Source organism: Erythrolamprus reginae, chromosome 2, assembly GCF_031021105.1.
Source record: "Erythrolamprus reginae isolate rEryReg1 chromosome 2, rEryReg1.hap1, whole genome shotgun sequence".
Classification (NCBI taxonomy): Eukaryota; Metazoa; Chordata; class Lepidosauria; order Squamata; family Dipsadidae; genus Erythrolamprus; species Erythrolamprus reginae.
In genome coordinates, this window is record NC_091951.1 from 166250568 (window position 1) to 166270388 (window position 19821).

At 39.3% G+C, this 19821-nt stretch overlaps 1 protein-coding gene across 4 annotated transcripts in view; it reads right to left on the reverse strand.

Annotated features, from left to right (window-relative positions):
* LOC139161325 (ABC-type organic anion transporter ABCA8-like) overlaps positions 1–19821 on the reverse strand; it is a 95349-nt gene that overhangs the window by 64323 nt on the left and 11205 nt on the right. For all 4 annotated transcript variants that reach the window (XR_011558093.1, XM_070740304.1, XM_070740303.1 and 1 more), the window contains 10 exons: positions 18048–18233; positions 17620–17752; positions 16048–16219; positions 14201–14259; positions 13568–13678; positions 10972–11147; positions 7263–7382; positions 4889–5027; positions 3659–3749; positions 709–848 (listed from right to left, as the gene is read on the reverse strand). Coding sequence is in view for 3 of the 4 variants with exons in the window: in XM_070740304.1 (XP_070596405.1) it covers positions 709–848; positions 3659–3749; positions 4889–5027; positions 7263–7382; positions 10972–11147; positions 13568–13678; positions 14201–14259; positions 16048–16219; positions 17620–17752; positions 18048–18233 (1327 nt within the window). In the remaining variant the exon portion in view is untranslated. The remainder of the gene's footprint in view (positions 1–708; positions 849–3658; positions 3750–4888; positions 5028–7262; positions 7383–10971; positions 11148–13567; positions 13679–14200; positions 14260–16047; positions 16220–17619; positions 17753–18047; positions 18234–19821) is intronic.

A 19821-nucleotide genomic window follows, 5' to 3' on the forward strand; every position in this document is an offset into this window, starting at 1 on the left:
TCTACATACATATACCCGTGAAAATTTACGAAAACAAATATATATATATATATATATATATATATATATATATATATATATATATATATATATATAATGTTTTCATAGATTTTCACAGGTACAGGTATGAAGGTCTTGGCATATTCGGGTTTCTTCCCATGTAGGATTTAGAGATTTCTGGTGATGTTTCAATGAGGTCCCACTCGTCATTTTCAGGCTGGTGCTTCTGTCCTTGTTCTAGGGCAAACACAGTGAGACCTGAGCTGCCTTCCCTCTATAAATACTGGTGGGCGGGTGTGGTTTGATGGCTCAGCAGCTGCAAGCTGTGTTGAAACTTCCTGGTTAGACAATGGGGTAACAGCTAGGGTCGTTGATGTAATTGATGTATGCTGATTAGTTGATGTTTGTGGACTGGAGGTGATATCCTGAGTAGTTGGAGCTTGCAGGCTACTTAGCTGTTTTGTAATGTGTGTCTGGGGTGTGGTTAATATGAAATGTTAATTACGAACTTGATTTTTAAATGGATTTTATTATGTTTTAATTGTATGTTGCTCAAAGGATCGAACTTAGGGTAATACCAAATTTTATCTGGCTTCATTTCAACCTTCCTCTGTTGTCCAGGAAAGGATGGTTCATATGATCTCAACTATTTGGGTCCTTTAAGAAGCTACAGTTAAATTCATTTTGTTTATACAGCTTGAAAATTACCTGAAAACGTATCCACATTTTGTAAGGGCAGGATATAGCTCAGTTCATTCTCACGTTGTCCTGATTTTTTTGCAGCAGGGATGTGGTGTTTGACCAGTGATGTTATCCTCTCAAAGTCACAAAAATCATTTATATGCATCCTATTGATATTAAACAAAAATTTAGGTCTGAAGCAGGGGTGAAATTCAGTAGGTTCTAACAGGTTCTGGAGAACTGGTAGCAAAAATTTTGAGTAGTTCAGAGAACTGACAAATACCACCTCTGGCTGGCCCCAGAGTGGGGTGGGAATGGGGATTTTGCAATATCCTTCCCACAGGAGTGAGGAGGGAATGGGGATTTTGCAATATCCTTCCCCTGCTGCACCCACCAAGCCACACCCACAGAATGGGTAGGGAAAAATTTTGAATTTCTCCCCTGATCCACAGCAAAGTCCAATTTATTCAGAGTATTCAATGAACCCTTTCAACGAAAAATAAAGTTCAGCTTATCTCATGCATCCATGAAGCAACTTAGTGCTGGTACCAGAGTTGACTTGCTACAATTAAAACATTTTTTAAATAAAATAGGCTATAGCCTAGCTTACAATTGTCTCACTAATGCATCTTCCTTTATATTTAATTAAAACAATAGCATATAAAAATCTTTGTTTTCTTTCAAATGCACTTTAAACCAGATTTGATTGGAGTATATGTGATATACTCAAAACATTTGGCAAATATGAAAGTAGATCATAAAACATATTTTCATCGTTTCACCTTGAAGGCAGGGTATGTTAAAGTATATTTATATTGGAATTCAAAAATACTGGATTCTTAAAAGAATTTTAAATAATGACTCATCTTCTTACATTAATTTTATAAAATGAGTAATCCTGTTGGATCAATAGTCCAGTATTTTGTTTCCCATAATACCTAATCAAGGGCTTTTGGGAGTTTTGCAATCAGTGTACAGCCAAATGATATTCCCAATGATATTTGGAGGCAAAATTGAATATTTAGAATTCATAGCTCTTAGTAGACTTTTCCTCCATGAATTCATCTATTCCTTTTGGAAAAAAAATTCCAAATTAAGGACCATCACCATCTGTTAAAACAATTAATACCTACAGGTTAAGGATGCATTATCTGTTCTGAAACCTCTTCCACTCACTTCTAGTCCTAGTGTTTTTCAGTGGATCAAACTTTTCCTGTATGTGCCCTCTGTGCCATTCATAATGTTAAATCCCTGAGTTGTCTTTTTTCTCCAATACAGTGTTCCCTCGATTTTCGTGGGGGATGCGTTCCAAGACTGCCCACGAAAGTCCAATTTCCGCAAAGTAGAGATGCTCCCTTTCTTTCCTTCCCTCCTTCCTCCCCCTCCCTCCTTCATTCCTGGTTTTACTTACCCACAGAACCCACAGTGGCAACAGGGCGGCAAGCAGGGGGCTTTGCTGCTTTTGCTGTAGTGGCGGCGGGCAGCAGTAAGGCTCGGGTTCAATTGGAGCGTACCAACGCTCCGAGAATTAAAGGGGTGGGATCAGAAGGCTGGGGTGGAAATGGAGCTTTTATTTAAAGAAGCAGGACAGTTGAGGTGGAGTGGGGAGGAGGAGAGTTAAAACGCACAGTATTGTACACCGGGCAGCTCCAGAAAACCCTTGGTGTGCAAAAAAACCATAGTGTATTTTTTAAATAATATTTTTTGAAAAAACGTGGTATAGACTTTTCGCGAAGTTTGGACCTGCGAAAATCGAGGGAACATTTTATAGAGTACTTTACATTATAGCCAAACCTTACAACAAAACTCAACACACAGAAACACACATTTCTACTTGTCCTCTTCTGCACTTTACCCAACTTTATCATATAGCTTTCAAAATATAGTGACCCAATTCTACATAGTATTAGAGATACATTTTGTCTGATTCATCTTGTCCTATGATGGCAAACCTAAGGCACGCGTGCCACAGGTGGCATGCAGAGCCATATCTGAGGGCACATGAGATGTCGCACTATGTCAGCTCCAGTATGCATGCACGTGCTGGCCAGTTGATTTTTGGCATTCCGGAGGAGGAGGAGGAGGTATTTTTCACCTTCCTTAGGCTTCAGGAAAGCCTCCAGAACCTGAGGAGAGTGAAAAATGGACCCAACAGTCCAACCATCTGTTTTTTGCCATCACAGATTCCAGAGGCTTTCCTGAAGCTTGGAGAAGGCAAAAAGGACCTCTCCCTCACTGTCTGGAAGACCAAAAATAAGCCAGAATCAGTTTTTCACCATCCAGAGGCTTTGGAGGCTTCAGTACACATGCAGGTGGGGGGCAGCATGGGGAGAGTATGTGCGCATGTGCAGGGGGGTGCAGGGCATTGCATTATGGGTGTGGACAGAACAGTTTTGTCCCCCAATCAAATTGAGCCGCTCTGTTTTGAAGTCTTGCCTTTGTGAGGCCCTTCTATACATTTCTGCACACATTTAATTGATATGACTAGTGGAAACTCCAAACTTCCTCTTCAAGTATGCTGCTCAGTGTCTTTCTTACTTACAATTCAAGCACACCTTCAAACAAACTTTAAATATATTTATTATTTCACTATTTTTATTCTTAATATGGTTCTATATTACTTTTCTCCATTTTGTTTTTGCATTTAATTAAATTGCCTTAAAGTGTCTGTATTTCAAAATTGAAAAGCAAAATGTAAATCTGAAAAGAACAAATGAAGGACTGAAATAATTGATTAAATATTCCAGCATAAAATTAATATTAAGCTTTTACACTACAACAAAAGTATATCCATAACACTAATACTCAGCCTTCCATCTTTCCGAGGTGGGTAAAATGAGGACCCGGTATGTGGGGGCAATATGCAGGCTCTGTTAAAAAATGTACTATTGCTAACGTGTTGTAAGCAACCCTGAGTCTAAGGAGAAGGGTGGCATAAAAAATATCGAATAAATAAATAAATAAATATTACTAGTACCTTAAATGATAGCCAATGCCCCATTTTTTCTTCAAGAACAGGGATGAACCAACACATTGAAGCCTCCCATGTGAGATTATAGCTTTCCTGTCTACAGAAAGAGCAAACAGCATTTTTTTGTTTATCTCATTTGATAATAAACTCTATTTTCCAAATTCAATGATTAGAACGGCCCCCACCCTCCTTGTCTTTCGCAAATTACTCAAGACCCAGCTTTGTCACCAGGCACGGGGGAGTTAGGATATTCCTTCCCCTAGGCCATTACAAGTTATGTATGGTATGTTTGTGTGTATGTTTGGTTTTTATAATAAGGGTTTTTAGTTGTTTTATTAAATTGGATTGTTGCATGTTGTTTTTTATCATTGTTGTTAGCTGCCCCGAGTCTGCAGAGAGGGGCGGCATACAAATCCAATTAATAATAATAATAATAATAATAATAATAATAATAATAATAATAATAATAATAATATAATTGTTGGAGATTTAGTGGAGTTGATACAGAAAATAAAGCACTGGTTTGGCATAAAATATTCATAGTGATTGGCATAGGATTCGACCTAATTCTTACTGACATAGAAAATGAGAAAATTAAAAGTAGACAAGCTACCTAGCATGCACTTTTAAGATAGGATGAGCTAACAGTGGCTAAATGGTAACTTTTACATATCCACATCAAAATGTTTTTATTTGAGATTTCATTGAATTGGGGATGGGAATAGAATCATAGAGGTGGAAGGACTTTGGAGATCTCAGGGGAAGGGCAGTAGGAGGGATAGATAGATAGACAGACAGACTGACAGACAGACAGACAGACAGACAGACAGACAGACAAATAATATCTGCAGATAGAAAAACCAATATACAAGTAAAAAGAAAGGAAGTAACATTGACAGATCTAAAAAGTAAGTAAAAGTAAAAGATGAGTAAAGTAAAAGATGAGTAAAAGGTTCAATGGGCTTAGTAGGGGAGAGAGGAACAGCTGCAATGCATGAAAATTCTGAAATTGGCAGGAGAAGCAGACTGATGCATAGTGTGTGTTATATGTGTGACTGGATTTAAGAAGTTACATGGATCATCTGACTTAGTGCATTTGAATAAAATACCTTTCTGATCGATGAGAACAGAAGGAGAAATAATGGTAGGTGAAGAAATAAAATTACAATAAGTACTATTTCTATAGTTTCTCTTGGTTCCTACATTCTGATCTACTTCAGTGTGAGGTCTGCTCACCAGAAAGGATATCAGCTTCATCCATGAACTGGGTAGTGAATAAAATGACTCGATCTGCTTTGCGTTCATTCAGGAGAGACCACACTTGGTGTCTAGAATACGGATCCAATCCAGAAGTTGGCTCATCTAATAATAATACCTAGAGTAGGCATTTGATTGCATATCTTAAATTCAACACATTAAAACTTTACATAGCATTAATTGTTGGTGTATAGTTTCTCATTGTGAAGACACAATAATATTGCAGTTTGGGGCTTTTGAAATGACATTTAGAAGATTTTATTTTTATAATAGAAAATAATTCTATTAAAATGATTGCAAATTTGATTTAATTTGCAAAAGTCAAGAAAATATTAGGAAGGGGGTCGAGATGCTAAAGCTGAAAGAAAGAGAAACATCAAAATCAGGGATTGGATAACAGAGTGGACTGACAACAAGTCAGTCGAGGTGACTGGGGCCCGTACTTGTCCACCTGTCTGGGAAGAGTTTGATCTGGTGACACCTGATGAAGTGGACAAGGCCATTGGAGCTGTGAGCTCCGCCACCTGCTTACTGGATCCATGTCCTTCCTGGCTGGTTTCGGCCAGCAGGGAGGTGACACGGAGCTGGGTCGCTTCTTTGGGGAGGGGGTCCTTTCTGGATCCCTACAAGGAGGCACTTGTGCGCCCCCTCCTCAAGAAGCCTTCCCTGGACCTAGCCATTCTCAACAACTATCATCCAGTCTCCAACCTTCCCTTTATGGTGAAGGTTGTTGAGAATGTGGTGGCACTCCAACTTCAGTGGTCCTTGGAAGAAGCCAATTATCTAGGCCCTCAGCAGTCAGGATTCAGACCCGGCTACAGCATGGAAACTGCTGTGGTCGCATTGATGGATGATCTCTGGCAGGCCTGGGACAGGGGCTTGTCCTCTGTCCTGGTGCTTCTTGACCTCTCAGTGGCTTTCGATACCATCGACCATGGTACCCTTCTGCGCAGCTGGAAGGGTTGGGAGTGGGAGGCACTGTTCTTCAGTGGTTCTCCTCCTACCTCTCCGGTTGGTTGCAGTCGGTGTTAGTGGGGTGCCTCAGGGGTCAGTCCTCTCCCCCCTGTTATTTAATATCTACATGAAACCACTGGGTGAGATCATCCAGGGACATGGGGTGAGGTATCATCAGTATGCTGATGATACCCAGTTGTACAACTTCACCCCATGTCCAGTCAACGAAGCAGTGGAAGTGATGTGCCGGTGCCTGGAGGCTGTTGGGGTCTGGATGGGTGTCTAAACTAAAGCTGCTATGTCCCTTTAGGTCATTGCTGGAGGCATCAAATCAAACTCAACCCAGATAAGATGGAGTGGCTGTGGGTTTTGCCTCCCAGGGACAATTCCATCTGTCTGTCCATAACCCTGGGGGGGAATTATTGACCCCCTCAGAGAGGGTCCACAACTTGGGTGTCCTCCTTGATCCACAGCTCACATTAGAGAACCATCTTTCAGCTGTGGCGAGGGGGACGTTTGCCCAGGTTCGCCTGGTGCACCAGTTGCGGCCCTATCTGGACCGGGACTCACTGCTCACAGTCACTCATGCCCTCATCACCTCGAGGCTTGACTACTGTAATGCTCTCTACATGGGGCTACCTTTGAAAAGTGTTCGGAAACTTCATATCATGCAGAATGCAGCTGCAAGAGCAATCATGGGCTTCCCTAGGTATGCCCATGTTACACCAACACTCCGCAGTCTGCATTGGTTGCCGATCAGTTTCTGGTCACAATTCAAAGTGTTGGTTCTGGCCCTTCTTGGCATCGGGCCAGAATATCTCTGGGACCGCCTTCTGACGCATGAATCCCAGCAACCGATTAGGTCCCACAGAGTTGGCCTTCTCCGGATCCCATTAACTAAACAATGTCGTTTGGCGGGACCCAGGGGAAGAGCCTTCTCTGTGGCGGCTCCGACCCTCTGGAACCTGCTCCCCCAGAGATTAGAACTGCCCCCACCCTCCTCGCCTTTTGTAAGCTTCTTAAAACCCACCTATGCCACCAGGCATGGGGGAATTGAAACATCTTCCCCAGGCCTATACAGTTTATGTATGGTATGTTTGTATGTATGTTTGCTTTTAATAATGGGGTTTTTAGTGTTTCTCTTAAATTATTAGATTTGTTATATATTGTTTATTATTGCTGTGAGCCGCCCCGAGTCTTCGGAGAGGTGTGGCATACAAATCTAATAAATAAATCTAATAAATGAATGAATGAATGAATGAATGAATGAATGAATAAATAAATAAATAAATAAATAATATCTATGCAAGTCATCAGTAAGGATGAAAGCACTGCATTCATACACACACACACACAAACACATGCACACACAGGACTTTTTGCGTAATAGTGGGTTTACCTGTGGCTCTCCTAAAAATGTAATCCCAAGAGATAATTTCTTTTTCTGTCCACCACTTAAATGGTTAGCCTGGGTGTTTTGGATGGCCTTGATGTCCAATAGTGTCAACAATTTTTCAACCTGTAATATATTGTATATAAATTTCATTTATTTTGCACTTCTTTTTTAAAAAGTTTTTTATTTTTATTTTTCTCCACCATACATCAAATAGTTACATCACCGTAAAAAAAGCATAATAAAGAATCACCAAAAATATCTTCCTTTAGCTTCAATCTAAATCATTACTATCAGTGTCTGCCAATCTGAGCATCCATTATCTTTTCACTCAACCATCCTTTCCCTTCCCTTTCTTTTCTCCCATCAACTTTCTTTGACTTTCTCTCCTCCTACTTCCTCTCATTTCCTGAATGAAATATCTCTAATTCTAACAATTGTTTATTGAAATAGACTAACAGTTTCTTTGTGCAATCTTATAGTCTTGACAAAGCTTTTATTATTGTGTTATTATTTTCAATCTAACATTAAAATTTATCTTAGATGTATAATCTTTATCAGTGCTGCCTGCCTGCTCCCTGCTATTCTGGTCACCTGGGTTAATAATTGTTCTACTCTCGGGTCTGCATTCTGATTAACCAATCCATCTGTATTCCATTTCTCAAAAGTTTGTGCAGATTTTAGTTCGCTCTTCTTTGTTAAAATGTCCTTATACCTTGGGATATAATCCCAATTAACTTGACTTGGGTGTGATAAGGTTTCAATAAGAGATATCCAATGTGGCACACTCAAATAATGTTCAGATTTTATTTTTTCCCATACTAAGTATAGTGAGTTTCTAATTGCATGCATCTGGAAGTAGCTACGTATTTTATTCTTGCCATAGAAAATAAGTGCGTGCCATCCCACTTGTAAATCATGTCCCTTTAAATCTAAGAGTCTCATATTTTCCAATAAGATCCATTCTCTGATCCATATCATTGCTGCTGCTTGGTACTATAACTCCCAATTAGGAAGGACAAAGCACACGCTCACACACACACACACACCGATTTTCACATTTTGTAACATTTTCATGTTTATTTGTGGTCTTTTCCCTTGCCAAATAAATTTCAGTGTTGTTTTATTCAGTTCATTTACAAAAGTCTTGTCTATTTCTATAGGTATTGTTGCAAATAAGAAGAGTAGTCATGGTAAAATGTTTGTCTTTATTAGAGCAATCCTACCCATCAGCGATAACTGAAGATTCTTCCATTTTTCCAAATCTTTCTCTTAAATAATTATCTTCTTTAAATGTTGCACATCTCGCTGTAAGCTGGAGCCCTAAATATCTAGTTGTTTTCATTATCTGAATATGTAAACTTTCAGCTAAATCATTCTTTTGTCTTTCAGTCATATCTTTAACTAACATGTTTGCATTTTTCTTCCACCTCCCATATTCTCTGATTTCTCTAATTATCTCTGTTTCTGATTTTAGGATAACTTCTAGAATAAAGACTAAGTCATATTCAAATGCTTGTAGCTCTTACTCCTCCTTTTTAATTTTCATTCCTTTGATTTCCTTAGTCTCCCATATTTTTCTTGTTAGGACTTCGAATGTCAACACAAATAAAATAGGTGATAATGAGCAACCTTGTCTAGATCCTTTTATAATGTCAAATTTCTCTGTCATTCCTCCATTTATCACTATTTTTGCTGATTGGTTACTATAGATTATTTTTATGATATCTATAAATCTTTCTCTAAAGTCCATGTATTTTAATTGTTGTATCATTAACTGCCAATTCATGTTATCAAGTGCTTTTTGCACATCCAAAAACATTAAAGCTATCTTTCTGATATTGTTCATAATATCCTAATGTATTCAAAATTATACACATATTGTTTATAATTTGTCTTTTCTGTAAGAATCCATTCTGAGCCCTATGTATAAAGTCATTGAAAAATTTGTTAAGCCTACTTGCAATTATCACCGCAAATATTTTATAATCCACATTTAATAATGAGATTGGCCTATAGTTTTTCACTTTTTGCAAATCAGACTTTCTTTTTGGGTCAAAGTAATACAAACTTCCTTCCAGGAGTCCGGGAGTTTGGCTTTCTCATTTAATTCATTGTATACTTCTTTCCTCTCTCCATTTAATCATTATGGGGTTGTGATTTGCCCAGGTACCAATTTCTCTATCTATTGTTTGTATATCCACTCAATAGTTCCAATTTGGTCTGTATCATAACAATTCTTGATTATGACATGTGACTACTAGAATAGAAAATAATTATTAGGGTATTTTGCATTTCTTACCTAGAAATTCAATCTCTTAACTGAATGAAAGAAATGAGCAGGCAGCCCATATATTTTATATACTTAGTTTTAAATGTATGTTTGGATCTTATTTATGTTGCTGCTCATCTCTGAAACATTTTAAAATTTTGTTGACTATTTAGCTTGGATGTTTTCAGTTGTATTCATCTCCCAACAGGTAAATAATATTTCATCGTAAATCAATATCAAGTGATGAAAGTTTAGTCTTTTGTACTTGTTCAGACAGACCATATACCTAAAATTTACATGGCCATAGTTTGCACATCCTTTTCCTGAAGAAACCAAATTACATTCTACCACATTTTTTTCCTTCAGAATTCTCTTGACTTCTTTCCCAGAATTTAAAAATAAGCTTTGGCTTATCCATATTATTTTCATTGCTGTGGAAGTGGCAGTCTACCTGTAGGTTGTCAATTATTGTAAACAATACAGAAAACCTATCTTGTCATTATATTGACCCAACCACCTATTTTTCTGCTGTATTTAAGTTTAAAGTTTACCTGCTTTACTCTCTGTGTATACTTATTCAGCTCTTCTATTCTAGCTAAAAGCAAAAGGTTAAACTAGCAATCAGGTGCTCACCTGCTTGCTTGGTATGATCTATCTGTATACTGTATATTAACCTTCTACTAGTTAGCTATCTTTGGGGTAAATTACATTGTAATGGTGTATACAGCAATTTTGTTATAAATAATAAACGGCAAATTCAGAGAGAGAGAGTGCTTCTTAACGCCAGGCAGCTTTGCTCATCCCAAAGAGATAATTCCAACCTGGACAAAGCATTGCTCAAGTAATCATCTCTTTGTGTCTGTGATTTCTACCCTACCTCTTAATTGGCTAACAAACCTTGATCCAATTGGGAGATAAATGGTCTATTACAGGGTGTTTTTCAATTTGGAATGGTAAACAAAATAAATAAGTTTTAAATATTTAATCAATCAATTAAGTGTAGGAGATAATCAGTCTGAGCCCGAGGAAATGGTCAAATGGTTCATAAGTAACAAGTCCCTGTGTGCCCGCAAGCGATCTAAGTCCAGCCCATCTTGAATGCCTTGCTTATCTCCCATTCATTTCCCTTGCCTGTTAGTTGGTCAGATTCTTGTAGAGAGCTTAAACTTGTAATAAATCTTTATACTCATATGAATTGCTTGAATCTTGTGACTTCCCCGGTTGATATTAAGTTGATTATCAACACATTTGTTCTATTGATTCCAAAGCATAAATGAACTTTTGTAGAAAGGACGGACTAAAATCAGAGGAGAATAATGTTATCAAATCTAAAGCAGTGAGGTCCTACAATGGAAGAAGTAAAAAGGGAGAAATATAGAACATAATCACCTTTACAACACAAATCTGTGCAGGACAACAGATTATAACTGAATCCATTATTACCTCTTTTTCTACAGCACTGGATGGTATCCCTTTTATTTTAGCAAATGTCGTTAAGTTTTCTTTCACTGTTAAAAATTCAAATTGAATATTCCATTGTGGACAGATAGCACTTATTTCCCAAATCTTTTCCATCTGTTCCTTTTCACATACATTACACTTGAATATGGATGCAAAACCTGCATTAGCATTAATAGAAAAGATTACATAGAGAATTTTTCAACTAAATAGGCTGCTATTATTTTAGTATATTATGAATCATACAATAGTATAATAAATGTAATGTAAACTACTCCAAACTTGATTCGGCCTGCATTTCAAGTAGGTTTTTCTGTTGTTTATCCAATTTATTATAATATATACTATTAGTGACTGTCTCCCTAAGGCTAGTTTTAACCTTAGTACTAAAGGGTATTGTTATCCCTTCCACCTCAACAAGGGCTGGTCTCTACTGCAGTCTGGGAACTCTCCAGGATACCATGGAGGGGAAAAGCTTTCTCCAGCTTCCCTGCTGCACCAGGTGACGCCATTCCTCGAGAAGAATGCTCCAGTTTTCATTACTCATCCCTTCATCACCGAACTCTATGCTTGGAGCTACAATTAAAACAGTGTGAGCTTAAACTCGGGATTGACTTCTGGTGACTTCCCCCACTGGTCTTTGCAGTCTTCTTGGTAAAGTTTCAGAAGTGATTTGCCCTTGCCTCCTTGCTAGGGCTGAGAGGACGTGGCTGGACCATAGTCACCAACCAGGTTTTTTGCCTAAGGCAGTGCTTCTCAATTATTTTCTGTTATGTCCCCTGCCCCAAGGAAGAAGTAAACATTTCACGCCTCCCCAACTCTCCAATCTGGGCCCCAATGGAATGTTAATGTTAACATTTATTATATTACTTATTATAAGCTGCACACAAACTATTGGCTGGGGAAGGCTGCTCTACCCACTTACATGGGAGGAAGTCCCACTGAACTCAGTGGAGCCTGTTTTTGGTTAGCCAGGCATAAGCTACTGTGATTAGAGCCCTCTGTTGACACGAGGCCAGGCCAGTTCAATCAAGCCAATGTTTTGAGGTCACTGGCCTGGCTCATAAGCACCGCCTCTGCTGGGCATTCACAGCGAATGCTGTAAAAGGAGGCTTTAGGGTGCCTTTCAAAGCTTTCTCCCAGCTGCAGAGAATCCTCTTCCTTGTCCAGCAGTAGGTTCGCCATGCAGTTCATGGCTACTGCAGCCTCACCTTGACTGGCCCCCTTCTCTTCTGGGCTTGGAGCACTGTGCAACTAGGAAAACACTCCACTTCCTAGAGCGGCCACACATATTCCCCTTCCTAGAGTGGCCACACATATTCCCCAGGGTCACAGACAGCCCCATTGCTCTGTGCTCCCCAGTGGGGCACACCACTGTTTGAGAAACATTGGCCTAAGGTAAGACTACAAATCCCAGTCTTCCGATTTCTATAGTGCCTTAACCAGTGCATCAAACTAGCTCTCCTTTAAAGACTACTGAGAAGAAAATAGCTAAACATTTTTCAAAAAGACATCAGTATAAATCTGCATGTTGGAAAAATGCAATGTCAGTGCTAAAATAATACAGATAGTTCTTGACCACAACCAAACCCAAAGTAAGAAATTTTAAAGTGGATTTTGCCCCATTTTACAACTTTTCTTGCCAGAGTTATTCAGTGAATCACTGCAGTTGTTAAATTAATAACATTGCTGTCAAGTGAATCTGACTCCACTATTGACTTTGCTTGTCAAAAGGTCACAAAAGATGACCAAGTGACCACTGAAATCATCATAAATCTGAACCAGTTGTCGGAAATGCAAATGTAAATCACACGACAATGGACATGCTGCAACAGTTAAAAGTGTGAAAAATGGACATATGTCACTTTTTTCACTGCAGTAAGTTTGAACGGTCAATAAATGAATTGTTGGAAGTCAAGAACTATCTGTATTTAACTAGGATTGTGTTGTTCAAATTACAAACTGATGTAAAGGAATTAAAATAATTACTGCCCAATATATCAAGTTTAACAAATATAGGAAATCAACAAAATTCTTAAATCTTAAAAATCTTATGTTAAAGAAACTTTGAAAACTTCAAAATTGAGTTTTACAACTTCATATAAACAACAACAACTCTGGCATAAGCCAGTAAAAATGGTCCTTGTCAATCCTTGTCAAAGGATATCAGCGGACATTTGAAAACCATTGGAATTGACAAAATCTCCACCTGTCAATTGCAAAAGGCCGCATTACTGGAATCAGCATACATAATTCACCGCTGCATCATGCAGTCCTAGGTGCTTGGGAAGCACCCAACTGGTGATGAAATATGAAATCCAGCATAATGATCTCGGTTGCTGTGTTGTATTGATAATAATAATAATAATAATAAACTACTTATTAGTCATAACAATTTATAGATTATACTTCACTAGAGAACAATAGTATTGAAGTTTTTCCAAAACACCTACTTGATTATTATGAAAAACAGGAAATGGGACTAAGCTGGACTATGATCAGATCCAACAGGGCTGCACTTTTTAAATGTACTTTGAGATTTAGTTGGCATTTGAGTTCATTTTAAAGTTTTGATTCTTACCATCAGATGGTTTGGAAAGTCCACTGAGGATGTTAAGTAATGTGGTTTTCCCAGATGTGCTATGACCAAGTACTGCAGTGATCTGACCTTCATAAATATCCAAGGACAATCCTAATATATAAAGAAGTCATGTTTACTGTATATATTAAATGATCCACCGAGACAGGAGAAAACATCAAGTTTGTCATATTTTTGAGTTTTTGAGTTTTCAGAGAAGGACGGCATACAAATCTAATAAATAATAATAATAATAATATTTTTTTATCCTGAATTTTATAATTCCTACTGGTTCTAGTGCCAGTCATTTTTTCTTTTTACTGGCATTCATGCAACCAGTTTTCCCCAGGACTTCCTATCAAGATATGGGAGGAAGTTAAAAATCAATTTGCCTTTCCTTTTTTCAACCAGTGCCCAGGAGGCTGATGGAGCATGTAGAGATGAAGGTGTAAAAGCCCTGGAGACTGGTCAGAAAGATGACCTTTGAAAGTTATTTAAATGTAATTCTTAAATTTAAAGCATCTCAGGAAGTTTTTCGTACAAGAAGAGGAGCAGAAATGCCTGTGTTTGAGCTATTTCTGTCCTATTTCATAGAATCAAAGCAATAATATATATTCTAAAGTGCAGGTATCTTACCTTTTAAAGCGTCTGTCTCTGTGCTTTTCATTTTATATATTTTTTTAATGTTATTTAGTCTAAAAAATAGTGAAATATTTGTCAGTACATTCTTCTTACAAATTTCAGAATCACTCAAATTATCACATTGAAATAGGAGGATATTAATTTAGCATTCATTATATCACAGTAAATATTAGACATGGGATGTATTTTCCTCTTGTATATGTCCAATACATCTAATAAAATAAATATAAAAATATAATATAAAAATATAACAAAAGACAATGCAAGTAGTACTCAGGCTAGGATAGCACATCGCTAAGCAATTGGTTGCAATGTTTAACACCAGGACCTTATGGGTCATTAAGTGAGGACCTCATGTAGCATCAAGCAAGCGGAAACTGAGAGTTGGCACAACAGGGAACACACAACCAGATAGGGAAAAAAGCAATGGAAATGTAAGCCATTTGTAAGAAGCCATTGGGGAGGGTGGAAATGGCATTCATATGATCTTGAGATGCTGCAACCATCATAATGATTATCAAGTGGCTAAATTGTGATCATGTGACCTCAAAGGTGTTATAACAGCCACAACTGCAAGGACTGGTCCACCTCATTCAGCACTGTCACAACTTGAAATGATTGATGAACAGATGGTCATAAGCTAAAGCTGCTATGTCCCTTTAGGTCATTGCTGGAGGCATCAAATCAACCAAGGGCCTAGAGCTGATGACACACCTCCCCCTGTAACTGCAGTTCCTGAAACAGCTGCAAGACCTATGTGTTCACCCGTTGCCGGTTCATCCCTCTCAGCCACACCACTGGTTGACTCACTAGTTAGGCCGCTGGCCTCCACAAGCATCCCAACGTGGATTTCAAGTCCCAACACTCCATCCACAGCCTCTCCAGTGCTGAGTGTTACTCTGCAAGCTGTTCCTATTGTTTCCCAAGTGTTATGCCATTCAACTAGGTTGCGCAAGTGCCTAGCTTATCTGGGCCACAATGTTTGTGTGTGCCGGCGGGGAAGGGTATTACGTCCCTTCAGGATGTTGCTAGCTGCACTGCAGCTACTGATTGGTTACAATCAACTGCTGAGCAGGAAAACTTCGGCCTCTCATTGGCTGCCATGCGGACAGCTGCATATGAATTGCACTGTCAGACTCAGCTGAGGAGATTCTGTTCTGAGCAGCTTCGTTTGGGTTTCTGTTGTGTGGTTATTCATTCGAGCCTTCTTTAAAGGCTTCAAGTTGAATGACACTCACCTCACCTCGTTATTTCTGGGATTCGGACACAACAAAACCAAACCTGTTGCAGCAGAAAGGTATTTCTTTCAGCAAATTATTTTCTCCTTATGAATGAATCCAGGTGTGGGCTTCAAAACCTTTAGCGAGGGGTTCTCTGCCCAGTTGCTGGGTGTGTGTGGCCTTGGTAGGTGTGGCCTAGTCGGCCTCCTGCACTATGGTGAAGGGGCATTTTGCCCTCCCTGGGCTCCTTGAGGCTCTGGAAGTGCAAACATGGCTTCATCAGGTTATGGAGGTTGTAAACAGGCCTGAACTATTGGTAATCCTGTTTTTTGCCCTACCCAAGCCTACACCCATACCCTGCACTTACCTACATCCAAAACAGGCCACAGCGGGACTCCTGGGAGGAGAGGGAAGAGGTGGGCAGGGCCAGCCAGGAGTGGGATTTGGGGGTTCTTTGAACTGCACAGACTTTTAGCTAGAGGTTCTCTTGAGCCCCTCCAAATCCCCAGCAGCCTATCCCTGAATGAATCTCCCCCAATGTCCTCTGAGAACAGAACCTATAAGTAAAACAAATTTACAATATGCTGATACTATTGAGTGTCCAAATTCAATGACTCTTACCTTATGGCTTCCTTCCCTTCAAATTCAGGAGGCACAGGCTCTACATTGTCACTGAAGATACTCTCGTGACTCCGTTCACTTGTAGGAGCATTCCCAGTACAGGGGATTTTTGGCTTACACCAATAGGTCTTCTTCAAGAAAAACAGCGGAGGATAAGGCACCCCATATTTGTCTGAAAGTATTTTACAAAGAGCAAGTTGTCATAAGTCCAAAATATATGTAAATTCTCAATATTTACATTGAATATACAATAAAGTACAAAGCTAGTCTTCTTTGTTCCTTTGTAGTATTTTTGTAACTGTGAACCAGACAATAAACTGAATTGATGCAGTCAGTTCAGTTCCCTACCTAATAAATCATAACCTACATCAAAACTAAAGAAAGAAGAAAATAGACCCAAGCAACAAACAGAAATATATAATTCATTTTAGAATTCTTGCTAATCTTAATACCTATAACATTAGCAGACAAATCTGCATTTAGCACTGGTAAAACTAAGGCCAGTAACCCACATTTTGTTTGCCTGCGAATGTATCTGAGTCAATATAGTCATTACCCTTATAACTGAATCTATCCAACTTTTATTGATTTTTCTTTTCTCTTTTCTTTTCTCTTTTCCAGAATTAGAATTATTTCCAGAAACCTAGGTCTTTGTGGAATGTGTCCAAAGTGAGTATTCTGGATTGATTTGTTTGTTGATTCATCTGTTTGTTTGTTTATTTGTTTGTGGTATTTTTCATGCCCCCTCTCTTAACACCACAGTTTAAAAATGTTAGGTACTGTTCCTATCCTGCTTCTTAAAAGTCCAAATTTCCCTAGAACTTGTGTATTTGTGTACCTTGGTAGAATATTTACTAAAAATAGGAGCGTGAATGGAAATATTTTAAGATGTGCAAATGTTGGTAGAAAAGTATTGGGTGGAATAATTCCGTTGTGAAGATGCTTGTCAAGAGAAGCAGAAATTGCTAAGTATAAAAGCAGGTTCTTCCAATTGGGTAGATGTAAGTGGGAGCTAGATATGTCAGAAGAAACATAAATGCAGTGCAAATAAGTGATGAAACAAGAACCTAAAAGACTCAGAATGACTGATTTGTAAGAAACCAGTGCATTGGAATTGTTAGTCAAGTAGGAAAAATAAATGGGAATGGAATTGCAACACAAAAATGAGAAGTCAATGTAACTGATGAACTCCACAAAATGACTGAGGTTTAGAAAACAAAAGGAAACTTTACTTTCTCTCTTGTCATCCACCTTTAATTTCATTGGCTTACTCTATTTTACACCATTTCTATACTTTGCATACTACTGAATTCTTTAAAACCGCCTACAACTCATACAGGTATGCATGGTATGTGAACAAGATTGTTGTATTAGGAGCTTCAGATGAATCCCAGACAACTTCAACTTAAGAAAGATGGAATACTTGCTGTCTCAACTTTGTTATTTCTTGCCTTTTTTCAGGCCAATTACAGTTTATTCCTAATTCAAAAATGATTCTGAGATAATGAAAATCAACTTGCAGAAATGAAAAGAAACTTGCAAACTATAATATATTCTCAGTAATATTCTTACCAGGCACAACCTTATCAAAATAGATAGCCAGCAGCATGTATAAGAGGCTGTCAATAAGCAAGCAATAACCATACGGTTCCAACATTAAATCATTAAAATCAAAAGTCCTTCCATATTTTTGAAAATAGAGAACCTGCATAAAAACAACAAAGTTTATTTTGGTAAATCAAATCCTCATAGGAAAGAACAAAGAATTGAAATGAAACTAACTGTTTAGCAAGTTAAACCATTGATCCTATTCTAACCTTCTTGGAATGGAGGCATGGGTCTAAGCAGTATGAAGGAAGGATGTTTACTATGTTATGTGTTCCTATCAAAATATATTTGGAAGAGAAATACCTAAGCTGCCAGAGTGAATGTCAGATGTGTTTCCCGTTAGTTGATTAGGAAGATAGAATTTTGAAGTAAAATACTGTCCATCACTTTACCTTTGAAATCCCAGCACCAAAAGCAAATGGACAGAAGATGCTCAAAATCAATTCCAAACTTGGAGGTAGCAACCTGATTTTCGTAGTAAGGTTGAGGGCTCCCAAACAAAAAGTCAAGATGAAAACAGCAAAGCTAGTGGCTCTGGGTTTCTTTAGGAGAGAGCTCAACATGAAACAGAAACATATCTGCATCAGAAGAAATTGCCAGTTAGTATAGTCTCTACAAATATGCAAGATATAATGAGTGAATTATTGTTCTATATTTATATGTAGTTGTTGCACCCTACATTAAAAAGATAAATTGGTGCAGTAGATCTATGATGGAGAACCTATGGCACACATGCTGGAAGTGGCATACAGAGCCATATAACTGCTGTTGCTCTTCAAGGTTCCAGAACACAAGCCAGCTGGTCTTTACACGAGTGCCAGAAACTGAAAAATCAGCCAACCGGTGTGCATGTGCGTGCTGGGAAGATGATCTTCTGGTTTCTATCATGTGCATATACGCTGGCCACCTTGTCTCCTTGTTTCTGGAGTGCATGCATGTGCTAAGACCAGCTGGCCAGTGTGCATGCACATACAGGAAAATGGAATATCATCTTCCTGCACGAGCACCGGGTGGCTGCTCTTTAGATATCTGGCACTCCTGTGCATGTGAAGATCAGCTGGCCAGCACACTAGAACCTGGAAGAGCAAAGGGAGAACAGCTGCCAGCAGGACAGTGGGCCAGGGCTTCCTTTCCTCCCGACCCGAATGGGCTTCTTGCATGGTCCCAGCCCTCCACTGCGGCATTGACATGTGTCCGTGGTCCGGAGCACCTGGCTAACTCGGGCACAAGCAGCAGAGGTGCAAAGGTTTGTTGCCTCAGCAGATGGCTGCCCTGCCCACTGCTCCTGCCACTGCAAGGGGGCAGCAGTGTTCTCAGGCTGCCACTTCCAGCTAGAATACTGGAGCAGCCAGGATAAAAAGGAGGAGGAGGCACCATTGCGGAGACAAGCTGCCCAGGAAGGCCAAAGGAGAGTGCAGCTCCTCATGCATGGAAATGCCACCAGGGGGTAAAGAATTAGCCTGGAAATGGGAGGGAGCTGTGCTGACTTTTTTTTTGTGACAGGCTGGGGGTGCCTCATGGCAGCCAGAGTTGGGGTGAAGCTCTCTCGCCTGCTTGTCCCTCAAGGCAAACCCTGGGAATGCTGGCACCTTTTCCCTCCAAGGCTGAGAAGGCACTCTGGCTTTCCAGCAGAAGGAGGCAGCATTCCCTGCCCAACGTTTTCTCCCTGTCTGGGACTGCAGAACTGGATTGTCAGTGGGGATGTCCCACCACCCCAATTGGGACTGGGGGGCAGGCAGGGGGGCAGAGAGGGAGGTGCGAAGATTCCCAAAAGGCCAGGTGAATGTGTACAAGAAATCACAAGATCTGCTTCTCCAATTTCCGGCATGCACACGTGCTCCCTCCCATTTTGGCACTTAGTGCCAAAATGGTTTGCCAACACTGCAGCAAATATTTGCTGGCCAGGATTTAAACTGAATTGAATTAATAGAAAAACAGTGAATAATGCCTTGCTGTAGCCACATTTCCCACAAGGTTATTATATCTCTAAAGAGGAGGACATAACATCCAATCAAACTGTAAATGCTCAAGATAAAGAGAGTTAGAAAATCAGCAGTAGAGTGCATTGAGTCCTTTTGAGTACCATCAGAAGTAGGGTCCATTTGAGTCCATATTATCTGGGTGCTGAGACATTCAGACAACATGAAAAGACTGTGGGGACCACAA